We start from the raw sequence: 14,422 nt of genomic DNA on the forward strand, positions 1-14,422 counted from the left end.
AAACAACATTATTTTTTTACCTGAGAGAACACCTATTTAGTAATCTCTGGGTCCTCCAGTGCAACTCTTCGATCAACATCCATAGGCAGTCGATCAGAGAATTCTGTTGGAGAACCTTCAAATACCCAGAGAAATATTTTCTTTAGGAAACTCTTGGTCTTCCATCACAACTCTGTGGTCAACTTCTGGCAAAGTTGCACTGGATACAGAGTTGCACCTAGAAATACCTAGAGAGAACATACTACTCAAATCCGTGAATAAGCAAATCCACAAAGGTCAAAGCCACTAATGTGGAGGGCTGACTGTATGTGGGGAGCATTCAGTTTCTTCTGTGTCTTTGCTTCATTCAAAATATTAACAATATATATTTCCTTATATTCTAGTCAGTGAAAAATTACACCAAATGTCATGTAAGAAATGAACAGATATGTAATAAGTTGACTAGCTGTAAAAGTTGTTCACTGAATCTCAACTGCCAATGGGACCAACGCCAGCAAGAATGCCAAGCTTTGCCAGGTAAAGGAAGACAATTTGAAATATATATTTTTTATTTTCTTAAAGGAAAGGGATTAGGAATACATTGACAGTAATAAGAAAAAACTTGGAAGAATTATTTTTTTATTAATCACACAACAATATATAATCTAAAAGTTAAATCTGAGGGTGTAAACCATAGTAATACAGCATAGTGTATATAAACCACCACGTTACCATTTCCCTGAAATAACTTGGCCTAAATGACGCCGCCAGACTTACTGGGCCAGCGTTGTTGCTGGGGCAGAAGGTGCCTTAGTCTCTGCAATTGCGGAGGCCTGCCTTGCCCCAGCAGCCTTTGGGCCGGCGGGAAGGCCCGCCATTGGCTGCTGGGGCCAGAAAGGGTGGCTGTTTTGCAGTGGGTGCTGGGACTACATATCACAACTTGCATTGCAAAAGGGAAGAGGCCATGATTGGCTGGCTAGCATCCCCGAGCGCAGCCTATTGGTGGAAGGGGCATGGGAGGTGCTGCCTCAGCTCTTTCCAGGCCCCCTATTGGTGGGTGGGCCTATTTAAGGCCACGTCGCATGCCATGTAGTGCCATTTTAGCTCGGCTCTCCCACCCTCCCTCCCTTGTCACAACTTTGTTTTAGGGTGGCAGCATAGGTCCTGGATGTAGTGGTCATGGTTTCCAGGGCTTGGTTGCACTGACCTGGGAGCGCTGAAGGCAGGCGGTGTGGCCATTGTGGGGCCAGATCAAGTGAACATCTCTCGGGGACTAGGGACTTATTGGAATATGTGACTGAGTGGTTGCATATATATGAGAGGGCGTTTCTGTTGCCCCTACGTCATCCCGATGCTTGGTCATGACCAAGCAACCTTACATCAGACAACGGGGGTGTTGATTGATGTTTCCAGATCTAGACCTTATGCTTTGGGCCAACCCTACCCTTTGTGCTGTTTGTTAATAAAGTTGTGGCCTTTTCCTCCAATTCTGTGTTGTTGTCTTATTAGGTGGCTTCCTCCCCACAGCAACCCATTATGTAACTCATTGTGCAGCTACTTTTGTTGAAGCTTTATTTCATTAATTTAACATATTTGGTACTATTAAACCACTATGGTACAATGCACTAGGGAGATTGATCTTTTTACATGCAAGGAAGAATTTCAGAAGTCCCCCCCCCCCCCCCCCTGTTTGGCCAGATTGCTAGAACTTTTCTTCTTTTTGGAGCAATTTTCATATTTTGGGATAATTTTATAAGAAAATTTGTTAGTAATTTTTTTTTACATCCCATTAATGCACAGGATTAATGGGATGTATGTAGTATAATATTAAGAACAACTAAATTATAATGTGGATTATATACCTATTAGCTGAACAGTTGTACTAAAACCTAGTTCTCAATGTGGTGTTTTTTTCTTTCATAACTATGTTTAAACTTATGTACCTTTTTACTAGCTCATCTGTGTGGAGAAGGATGGAATCATGTTGGAGATGCCTGCCTCCGTATAAACTCCAGTCGTGAGAATTATGACAATGCCAGACTTTACTGTTATGGTTTAAATGGAATCCTTGCTTCATTAACAACCTCGAAAGAAGTGGAATTTGTTTTGGATGAAATACAGAAGTATACGGTCCAGGTAACATGGATGTTTAATTCAATAGTACCTATGCAAATATAAGATGAAGACTGGTTTTATCAATCATTTTTAGAAAAAAAAGCTTGATGCCAGGAAACCATTTATATTACACTGCTATAGTGCTGATTCCACTTTAATTGAAATGGTAACATCCTATAGAATCATGGGATGTGAAGTTTAAGGAGAGATATTTAGAATTCTCAGCCAGAAAGAGCTTTAGTGTCTCATGAGTCTGCAAACTCAGGATTCCATAGGATAAGTCCATGGCAAAGTGGAATATACCACTATAATTGTGTAGTGTGAATGGGCCCCAGGTAAATCTCAAGTATTTGTACTTGGTGCCAGTTCTCTCACCAGTACAGGATCTGTTCTGCTGTATTTTCTCATCCTCATGATTTATATATTCAAACTTTAGTTCTTCAGGACCTCTTTCTGCTGTTATTTGAGTGTTAGATGGCAGCGTTTGTTTTGCAGTACATATGATTTTTAAATTTAATGGGTGGCTTGGTGATCTTGCCAGTGAGATAACAGATTTTTTTAAAAAAATTGTTTATGTCATATGGTTTTATTGCTGTTGCAGTTGCAGTTAGGACATACAGTGGACCTTTATTATATGCTGGGGTTTGGTTCCAAGATCCCCTGTGTATAACAAAATGCGTGTATGCTCAAGTCCTATTAAATATAATGACATAGCAAAATGGTGTCCCTTATAAAAAATGTAAAATCAAGGTAAATTTATATTTTTTGAACATTTTCAAACCGTGGATGCTTGAATCCATTTATAAAAAATCTGTGTATAAAAAGGGCCGGCTGTATTGGTGAAACCTTAACTAGGACAAAAAAGATAATTGTTTCTTAGAAAATGTTGTAAAGTTTAAATATTATAGTGGAACTGTTGATATCTCTAAAGAAAGATCCAGCAAGTTACTTTAATTGTGATCATAACACAAAATTAAAAGTATTGTGGACTGTATTTACTTTTCTTAAGTCTTTCTTCTTTTGAGTGTTAATTGTGCACACATATACTTCATATACCCCCATATGGAATGTTTAAAGCCCTTTAAATGCAATAATACAGCTTGTGACACACTGTCATTTTGACACATTTGCTGACTGGAGAGATTGTTCTTCCCACCTTAAATTTCTTCAAGGTGATGGTGTACAAAATATACTTTTATTCAAATGAATTATTTCTTGAGACACTGAAGCTTGGTAAATTTGAGATAACCCACAGATGATATGCAGCAAAAGTAGACAAATGCATGTACTTAAAGGCTATATCTTGGGTTAAATGATCATTTGCTTATCGAAAAGCTTCTAATGAAATGTTACAGTGATTTATGCTTTATCTCACTTCTGATTTTCTCTTTCCCAAAAGTAATTTCTCTTCTATTCCTATCTGTCTATCTTTCCCATTCCATTTATTTTGTGTAAGTCAACCTGAATGTGCTATCACTTGCCAGAGAAGCTTGGTGAGATTTTCCTTGATTTTCCTTCATATGCCTTTTCTTTCAGACTCCAGTCATCATGATTTAGGGTGTTTGATTTCATTTTAGATGACCTTTATGTTACAGATAGTTGAGTAACGTTTCCAAATATAGGCAGCTGAGAAATGTCTGCTAGCCTGAAATATCTCTATTCTTTAGACTTAAATATTTAAAATGGAATGACTTTAGTAAAATAATAGTTTGTAGCATTAACATAAATAATTTGACAGTAAGAAAAAGAATTTTAAAAGTGCCTTTATTCAGAACAACCTAGTTATTGTTAAATAAACAAGCAAATAAACAAATAAATAAATAAATAAAAAGAAATTTTCCTGATTGCTCAGCAGGTAAAAAGTCTTCTTGACCTTCATCAGCAAAGTGTTTTGTTTTGACACTTCACTTATTAAAGAGAGCCTGAGACACATGCAGTTCAGGGGCTGTGAGTTACCGCATATGCCCGTCTATAAGTGAAAAAAATTATGCCCCAAAATAGATTTCAAAATCCTGGGTAGACTTATATAAGGGTCATTAGGGTAATCCCCTTTTCCAAGGCTGTGTTTGCCAAAAGTTGGGAGAAAAAGAGAGGAGGAGGAGTGGGGGGGGAGAGATATGGGGGGGATGAGCCTTCTACCCCAAGCCCGCTTTCCAAGGCTGCAAATGACAAAGGAAGGGAGAGAGAGAAAAAAGAGGTGATAGGGGTTTGTTTAATAGTGAAAGATGCCTCAGCAGGACATCCCAACCTTTTTGCTGAGGAAGTCTCCAGTGGCCTATTCTATTGGAATGCCCGAGAATAAAAACGGCAGCTCCGGCAGTGGCTTTTTGGTACTTCCCTGCCTTGGCAGACAGAGGTCGCTTCTCTGCTGCTCCAGGAAAGTCTCAAAGGGCCACTGTAGCTCCTTTTTTCCATCCAGGCATTGCAAAAGGCCTCCAGAGAGAGTAGATTGTTGGTACTTGTGAAAACAATTGGTCATGAAAAGACCCATTTCATAGTCATCCTATCTTGTCTGGAAAATGGCACAAAGCTGTATCCCGTAATTATATTAAAAAGAAAAACAATGACAAAGAACTTAAAAATTCCATCAGTCATAACTGTTCGTGTTCACCTTAAAAGCTGAATGGATGAGGAGGGCACTAAAAGGTGGCTGTGGGATAGGCAACCAGGTGTAGGATTAATATCACAGCCTTCACTATTGATGTGGGATGTTTCTTGCACATGTCACTCGACACCAAAGATAAAGCAAAGAAAATGGAGACTGGATTCCAGGTGGCCTGACATCAATGCTGCAGCCACTGAACGTTTGTATCAACAAGCCTTTCAAAGCACGACTGCACAATATGTGGCAACAATGGATGTGTTCTGGACAAGCAAAATTAACAAAAGGAGGGAATCTTATGAAACCATATAATAACAAAATGGGTAAAGGTTGCTTGGGATTCAATTCCCCCAGAACTGGTGAAGAAGTCGTTCCTAAAATGTGGCATCAGTAGTGCCATGGATGGAACAGAGGACGATGCCACCTATGAAGACAAAAATGAATCAGCATCAGACAATCATTCAATTGACTGTGATAGCACAGATGATGTTTATGCTGATGATGTCACTGAAGAACAGTTCCACCATTTATTCAATCATTCTAGTGATGAGAAATCAGGCTTTGAAGAGTATGAATAAAAGTTTTTTTTTGTCAGTTTTTCTGTGTTAAAATCAAAGTTATAATGTTAAAAAAAGTAGTGGAAAGCTTCCTTGAAATTTATGAACAATAGCCTTGGGGATTGTCTATTCACCTCTTTGTGAATGCGGCCCTTGTGATTTCAGCCGGGTCAACCAGCATGCAAACTTTTAAACTGTAATAACCCATTGAAGCATGTTATTGGTTTCATTGAAATATACTTCTAGTTAAAAACTTATCCAGAGGATGTTGTAGCATGACCCAACTATGTACTTTCCATTCCTTATCAAACTATTCATATCAGTTCAATGTAAGACAATTCTTATGTTAAACAGGGTGTTATGATGTTGCTTTGCAATGAATCATTTTTTTTTTAAATGAAGTTGGTGCTTTACTACATGATTAAACCTGGACTCAAAAGAGTTGTAAATTATAAAATTTATGGAAAGTTATAAAGTTACAGAAACTAATCACTGCCAGTTATCTGGCACTGTTTTCCTTTGCTTCATCCTTTAGATCCTTTGTTACAAGCCCCTAAGTTTTACCCTCGACTTATCTAAGGGTCATGGCAAAATCCATGATTTTGGCCCCAAAACCTGCCCTCAACTTATACATGAGGTCAACTTATACATGAGTATATATGGTACACACCCCGTTGTTTAACACAGCAGATCAATTATCCAAGTCTAAGCAACTTCATGGGATCAGGAAGGACTATGTCACCCCCAAAGCCACCAGGGTGCATGCCTTTGCTACTACACCCAAATTGGCTGTGGTGATGGTGAAGAAAGTGTTACTTTGCTTCTTGTAGAACTTGTTTGCAAATAGAGTTGTATTTCCAGGGAACTTCCATGCTCATGGGTCTAATTGGCAACAAGGCATGTGTCAGTAGTCAAATTGCCCCGTCCCAACTATTTTTTGGGGAAAATTCAGTACCCACTACTGTGGACAGAAGGTACTGGGAGGGTACTACAAATATTTGGGGCACATGTGGTTTTCAGACTTCTGTACCACCAAAATCGGCTGGCAGAGTGCACTCGGACGATGGGCGATGGTCGGTGGCAGCGCAGCAGCAATTTACTATGCGATAACACACATTTCACTCTGTTCTGCTCTAATCCTATCCTGTGCATGGCCAGGGCAAAAATGGCCGTGCGATAATCTCCATGGTCATGTGATATAGTCAAACTGTGTTTAGTATACAGAAGATACCAAAAATGCAATGGGATATTAGTTTTCAAGCAAATCCACATATTTATTCATTTAACTTAAGGTAAAAGATACTCAATAATTAAAGGCAGAATTTAAACATAAGGAAGGAGCATAATAAATTACAATAAAAGAACAACTACAACATTAACTAAAGGCTATCTTTAACCAGCCTTCTAAAATACAAACAGATTAGACATTCTTAGTGCAGAATGCCTGATATGCTAAGAATATTATAATCTTCTTTTTAAAACAATATAAAATAAATGCCATACAAATCAGTGCATTGCATTGATAGTATTTACTGGAGAACATGGGGATGGAGGCTGCAATCATACAATTAGGCTTTCAGTGAAACTGACCACAGACTTAATTGCCTATAGTCTTATAGCTTTGCTGAGGCATGGAGCCTTGATCCGCTTTTAGATCAACATGATTCCTGGCTGATTCTACAGCACTAGCAACACCTGTAGGAAGTAATGTCGGGAGTGACTTGGAACACTGGTATGAGCACAACATGTAGAGATCATGTTGGCCCCTCTTAAATAAATGTGGTAGGCATGTCCACCTCAAAGCAAAAGAATGGAGTCCCCCCCCTCCCCCCGAATTACTTACAAGGATTCCTTTTTTGGGAGAAATGTTCTACAACCTTGGCGTTTCCTAAATTGTGTTTGTTCCAATGTCTCTAGCCTGATTAGAAACAGGCAGAGAGGTGTATCTGGCCCACAGCCAAGTCTAATGCATTTGCGATGAATTGAGGATGAACCTTAATATGCCTTAGACCCACACGTGGTAACTGGTGTTACAAATGTGACATTGGGGTAAAACAGTTTGCCTTGCTTAAAGGAGATGTCAGGCTGATAGATGACACAGTTCCTTGTGGAGTACAAAGAAACAGCTGATGCCTTTAACTACTTTTTTCTGGTCTTATCTACGCTCAGTCAGATTCCCATTACCCAGCTATTTTCCCTAACCAAATTACTGTCGTATTAGAAAATTGGTTCAATAATCAGATGACATTTGCCTGAGCTGTGCAAATGATGATGTATACATTGGCCCCTCCCAGATAATTTTTACCAATCTGACCCTCCCCTCCCTCCTTCCAACTGTCATCTTCTGGCCTGGAGGGAGTGAAAGGACAGGCCCAACGCTATCGGGCCCGGCCTTGATTAAGAAGAAGAGCCCTCCCTCCAGTCCATCTGCCTTGGTCCAGGCCTCAGAGGGAGAGAAGAATGCTGGACCTGATCCCCCCCCCCCCATTCCCTTCTCCTTTTGTGTCGTGTCTTTTTAGATTGTAAGCCTGAGGGCAGGGAACCGTCTATTATCCCCTCTGTTGTAAGCCGCCCGGATTCCCAGTGATTGGGCGGTATATAAATAAATCCTATTATTGTTGTTGTTGTTGTTTAGTTGGTCTTGCACCAGTGGGATACATTCTTCTAAAACATGTTTGTTTTTTATTTTTGGTTTTTTGGTTTTTTTGCCAAACCAAATATTGTGCCACTTGTTTCTCTTGCTAAACTGGAATCCCTCTCAGGAATCTGACAGGCATATGGGAGGTTGATACTGTGTTCACAGATTTATATTGTCTTAAGTATGGGCCTGTGGCTTATAGACAGGAATTTAATGTGTGTCCTGCTGGTATGGATAAATGTAAGGGGAGGATATACATCTGCTTATGACCTGGATCCAAGTGGTTGGATTCTCATCTGAGATGGCATTTCCAGTCTTAAATTAGTTTCCCCTGCTCATGTTTTGTTTCCTGGTAGACCCTTGGCAGAAAGGGCCCTATAAATTATTATTAGATAAGGACTCGGCTGACATGATGTGTCTGGCTTATTTAATCAGCTGGCCACTCTGGATCTCCCAAGAGGCATGGGATGGAAATGTGAAAACCCTCACATGGCTATATGCTCCTCTTCATCTTCGAAGAAGAATCTCACCTTAAAGATGATGACGTCCTGCTCTCAAAGGCCAATCAGAGTATTAGATTTTTAAAGGTCTTAGAATGGGTACTTATCCTCTCAAACCTACTCTTTCATAGGACTCCACCCAACAGCTAACCAGGGCCACTTATTGGCACTCACTGACTCCCAGTATGCTACACAGAGTGCCAAATGCTGGGCTGAGGGCCATGCAAATAAATATTCATGTGAATACCTCTTCTCCCTATCTGCTGAGATCAGGAAATGGAGGCTCTGTGGATGCGATCACGTTCAACACTAGAGGAATATAAACCACACCTCTGTTCTTGGGTGATTGCAACACATATTGATCTGCACACATAATTGGGTTATCGCGCTCCTGCATGTGGGTGCCACTGTAACATTCAGGGTTTGCTGTCCATGTAAGCTTAAAGCTGCTGATGGCAAGCCACATATGGGGTGGGCTCCCTATAGAAGTGTGAATGTGTCTGTGTTTTCACATTGCCTGTCACCTTATGATGACCCATGAATTTCATAGGGTTTTCTCAGGCAAGAATGAGAGGTGCTTTTGCCAGTTTCTTCCTTTGAAATATAGTCTCCAGCATTCATTGGTGGCCTTCTATCAAAGTACTGACCAGAGCTGACCCTGTTCAACCTCCAAGATAAAATGCAATATGGTGCCTTTAGGGTATTTAGACAGCTTCATATAGAAGTACTGAGAAGAAAAGACAGTGGTAACAATTGCTTATCCAAGTGATTAATGTGGTCCATTTATGTTTTCCTTCACAGAAAATATCACCCTGGGTTGGTCTGCGCAAGATCAATATTTCTTATTGGGGATGGGATGATATGTCTCCTTTTACAAACACCACATTGCAATGGCTTCCTGGAGAACCAAATGACTCTGGATTCTGTGCCTATCTTGAAAGGGCTGAAGTTGCAGGCCTGAAAGCAAATCCATGTACAGCTGTGGCTGATGGCCTCGTATGTGAAAAACCTGTTGGTAAGAAAGCTTATTGCATTGAATATGTTACTTTTGAAAGAATTTTGTTTTATTGTGTTTGTTTTGTATTAACATAATTTATAACATGGATAATAGAGAAATTCTAGATAATGCTGGTTGGATTAAGTTAATGAGAGATATAGATTAGGATGTTAGTCTTTAATTTTAGGTTTGAGTAGGGCATAGGGAATATTCCTTTCAAAAACTGACCATGTATTTCTGAAAGTTTGAAAAATAATAATTTGTGTTACACTCACATATTTAGTGAATTCAGATGCAATATTGAGGTCTGTGCAGTTTGATCCAGTGATTTATATATGTATATGCTTGAATACTTGTGAAGCTTCATGCTTTATTTCAGTAGGATGCTGAGCAGATGAAATGGAAAAACTGGTTTTCCTGAATCGGGAGGAACCCCCATTCTCCAAATAGCCCACTCCTGCAATGGGTTGAACACCCACAGGCATTCCACACCATGCACCAAGCTGCATCACTTGATTTTTCCCACCTCCCCCCATGCATGTGCACCATTGCTGTGCTGCCAGTTATCTCCCTTGTCCTGCTCAGTTGCCATCCCATTGGATGCCCTATGTGACTGATACACTGCTCATACAGTACATTGGTGTGCCCAGTGGCAAAGCACAATCATGGAGGCTCCCCATACATGCCCCCTTCCCTATCTTCACCTCAGGGCCTCATGTTGGACTGTTTAGTTTTTGTATGTTTTTATTACATCCATTGTATTATTGGTGACTTGGTATGTGATGGCTCAATGGTGTGATACGTCAATGGTGCAGCTGGCCACTTGTATGCTCAACAAAAGAAAAAACAAAACTTGTATGATGACTAAAGGTCCCAGTGGCTGCATCTGACCGGGCCCAGGGTTCATGCTCCAGACCACTTCCATAAGCTACCTAAGCCTTCCTGCACTTGCATCTTGCCATTTATATGCTGGCATGATAATGTGCACTTTCTGTGTTAGAATGGAGCAAATGAACATTTTTGTTCTGTTCTGTTCTTGTTTTTTTTACCCCAGAGCACGGTTTCATCACTGTTTCACCCTGTTTCAGCCTTCTATGCTGTGCAAACACCTGAAGCTCGAAATGGGATGAAATTACTTTTTTTGTCCATGCTCATAACTCTAAGGTGGAAAGAAGATGTCTCTGTGTTATTATTTTATATTTCTTTCAGATGAAGTAAAGAAGATAAAGTTGAGTGGAAACTAAGACATAAAATAAAAACAAGAAAACAGCTTTAGACTAAAGTAGCATTATTCTTACAGAAACACATCAGGCTCTGTGGTTGAAAACAATGGCACAATGGAAGATGCAGTATAAGTTAAAGGTTTTATTGCTAATGCTTCTAAATCATGTTTAATTACCATATGTTATTGCAGTCCCCATGCAGAATTATATGCTTCATTAAAAGCAAAAAAATTGCAAGTGGAAAGTCTCCTAGTGAGATTCTTTCTGCATGTTTGTTCCCTGTTATCACTCAGATTTTTCTAACTGGGATATCTTCTACAGTACCATAGAAGAGGACAGTTTTTCCTATCATTTCACTAGCCCCTCCTGTGAACTGTGCACAGCAGTCCCCTTTGACCAAAAAGAATCACCTCTTCAAACACTCCTTTAAGGGTTGTTTCTGCAGCAGGTGCTGTACCAGTTCCTTGAGTGTGGGAGTAAAGCTGTGCAAAGAAAGGTCCAATATCAAACATATATATACTTTTGTTAAGAAAATCTTTTGTTAAAGGTCTTTTTGAAGTTTGATAGAAAGGGTAGACCTTTTTTCTGTCATTTGGTATAAAGCTATAGAATGGAGAAAACCAAAGAGAAATGGATTAGCTCCTCTCATTTTAGGGAGGGGGGAAGGCACAGCTGAATTCCATATATATAAAACCAAATGTGGGAAGACATCATCTTCAGAAATTCTTTATAATGTGATTGACACATGAAATCACAGCGGTAAACAGGTATTACATACATTGCATTATCAAACTTAAATCAATAACTGCAAGAAGAAATAATATAAAAACAGCACTGAAAAGAACAAGTACATCCATAAATAATTCCCAGTGATGCTGGAATGCCACAGATATAACTCTACTGTTGTTGCCAGTGCAAGCCTTTACGAAGACTTTTTTTTTTATTGAACTAATATGATAGGAAAAAAATCTTGTTTGAAGCAACAAGAATAATTTTTCTGTCTTTAGCTTTTCCAAATTAAGAGTTTGTCATATATGGTTCTCTGTAGAAACATAAAACATGGATTCTATAAATTATTTTCTTTCTTAATAATAATGGATACTAGGTATAAAGTCTAATAAACATGTCACACTTGGTTAGTGTAAATTAATCAAAGTCATATTATTTAAGGATGTCTTGTAAAGTTAGGGAATATAGGTGTTTTATATATACTTCATTTTGTTATATATATCTAGGAACTACTCAGTTTTCATGGTTCACAGTTATATGTTATCCAATAATAACATATACTCTCCTGCCTTTTAGTTGTTCTGATGATATATGCTGTTGTATTTTGCTTTCATGGACAACACATGCTACTGAGGAAGACAGAATGCATTCTGCTGTGAAAAATGTTCTTTTCAATGTATTAAAATGTTTTTTGTTTTCTCATTGCATTTGCACTGACTGCAAATATATACGCCAGGGGGCAGATGCTCACTTGACAAATCATGTTCTTAGACAAAATGCACACTGTTTAAGGGAGAATATATCACCAGTGAAGTAAATAACTATTGTTTATGCACTATTTAACAAATGTGGTAGAACCAGAAGGTCACGGATTACGACACCTATTAAAATATATTCAGTCATGTTGTTTTACAATGCTTCTACATTTAACTAAATTGACTTTTGGATTCAGCATGTCATATATACTAATAATTGAATCCAAGTACAAAAATGGGTAGCTTAGAGCTCACATTTGCTGTATAAGAGAAACTGTACAGTGTTGTGTGTGGTTAAAAAACAAAACAAAGCACTACATATAATAATGTGCAAGTGTAGCTGAAAGCATTCCTGAATAGAGAAAAGAAAAATTATTTCTGAAACATACATGCTGAAATAATATAAAGCCATTCAGGAAAAATACTGAATTTTTACTTTTTTGTTATTTTCCCCTCTCCTTCAGTTAGTCCAAATCAAAATGCCAGACCATGCAAAAAACCATGTTCTTTAAGGACAACATGTTCTAACTGCACAAGCAGTGGCATGGAGTGCATGTGGTGTAGCAGCACAAAACGATGCGTTGACTCAAATGCCTACATAATCTCCTTTCCATATGGACAGTGCCTAGAGTGGCAGACAACCACCTGTTCTCGTAAGTAAATGCATGAAATTAACATTGTTAATTATAGCAGTTAGTACAAGTACAGAAATGAAGCCAGCTAGCCAGTCATGCCCTTTTCTAGGATATTCCATTCCATTATCCTATCCCTTGGTTTTTTACCTCATTCCCACTGTCAGTTAATGTCCCATGGATATTATTCCTCAGTAGGCTGGTTTTTGAAGTTTTTGTAGTTAAAGTTTTCCACACAGAGCACTTTACATTCTATTGTACTTCCGTAAGCCATGATATTTTACAGCTTGAGCTTGCTGATACATCATTGTTTTGCATGGATACTGCTGACTGGGATCTGTAAGAATCCACACTTGGAAATTGAGTTTTGTGTTATTATATATGATGATAATATGTGCCTTGTTGCAGCCTACTACAATCTGCCCTTCAGATGTGTTTAACAATAACTCTCGTCAACCAGGATAGCCATGGCTACAAATTAAATACTAATTTATAGTGTTAACTTTTGTGATCAAATCAGGCAAGAACATTCCAGGGTGCTAATGCTTCAATCTTACTCCCCTGTGAAGGTGTTAGAAATCTTGGACTTGAGTTCAGGTCAAAGGATGGGACTAAGCTAATGGCTATCAGAGGGAAGAAACAGAATTATAATTGTCCTGTGTCAATAGGCAAACAATACAAAATTGCTGGATTGGCTAGGTTTGCTATAAAGGGTGCTTATACTGTTTCCTTTGCCTAGGCAGCCTTTAGTAATCAATGAAACCAGTTGCAGCCAAGAACAATTGGCATTCCTGTTTCACTTTTTGGCATTCTAATAAAAACTTAGCAGTAGTTACTTGAGTGATGATTTAATGTAGTAATAGTGTGATGTGGCATACAGTGGGTTCTTGGTATCTGCTGGGGTTTGATTCCAGGATCTTCCGTGGATACCAAAACCTGTTGACTCTCAATGTTGTAGTAAAATGGTGTCCCTTATATAAAATGGCAAAAATCAAGACTTACCTTTTTGGAATTTATATTTAAAAAAAAAAATTTCAAGCTTTGGATAGCTGAACCTATGGGTAAAGAATCTGTATACAGTGCACTCGCACCATACATGGGCACGCCATATGTGGCTTTCAGCTTATGCTGAAGCCGCGCTGTGGGAAGAACAGTAGCGCCCGTGGCACACTCACTGAACCCCCCCACACCATTGTTTTCAATGGGGCTCGAACATATACGTTTTTTCACTTACGCAGGGGTGGTGATGGTCTGAAACTGATCCCCCACATAAGGGAAGGGCCCACTGTACTCTGTTTTCTCTTTATATTAAATACAGTACTCTCTTTTAAGTCAGTCATGTATGTCTGTGACACAAAACCACCCTTAGCTGGCTAAGCTAAACAAACCCATAGCAACTTCTAATGCTCCCAGGACTCTGGTGTGGGGCAGGGACATAGCCAGGATTTTGGGAAGGGGGGGGTCCAGACTAAGTACCACCATTATAATGGGGCTTGGGTGCAGTGGCACAGCACCACATGCCATTCATTATATCTAATGGAAGGCGGGGGGGGTCCTGACCCCACGGACCCCCTCCCCCTTGGCTATGTCCCTGTGGGGGGCCATTTGCACAGTTTATGCCTTTGTAGAAATGAAGCTTCAGAGGGCATGCTACATAGTTTTGGTGATTAGCTGAAGACTTTAATTGTGATGTAC

At 39.3% G+C, this 14,422-nt stretch overlaps 1 protein-coding gene across 5 annotated transcripts in view; it reads left to right on the forward strand.

Annotated features, from left to right (window-relative positions):
- The window catches only part of ATRNL1 (attractin like 1), a 686,837-nt gene that overhangs the window by 153,512 nt on the left and 518,903 nt on the right, over positions 1–14,422 (forward strand). For all 5 annotated transcript variants that reach the window (XM_089509984.1, XM_089509985.1, XM_089509986.1 and 2 more), the window contains 4 exons: positions 384–516; positions 1,934–2,115; positions 9,193–9,406; positions 12,560–12,748. In XM_089509984.1, the coding sequence (XP_089366110.1) occupies positions 384–516; positions 1,934–2,115; positions 9,193–9,406; positions 12,560–12,748 (718 nt within the window). The remainder of the gene's footprint in view (positions 1–383; positions 517–1,933; positions 2,116–9,192; positions 9,407–12,559; positions 12,749–14,422) is intronic.

The sequence above is a fragment of the Sceloporus occidentalis genome, unplaced genomic scaffold (assembly GCF_023333645.1).
Source record: "Sceloporus occidentalis isolate IW3139 unplaced genomic scaffold, rSceOcc1.0.p SCAF_2, whole genome shotgun sequence".
Lineage (NCBI taxonomy): Eukaryota > Metazoa > Chordata > Lepidosauria > Squamata > Phrynosomatidae > Sceloporus > Sceloporus occidentalis.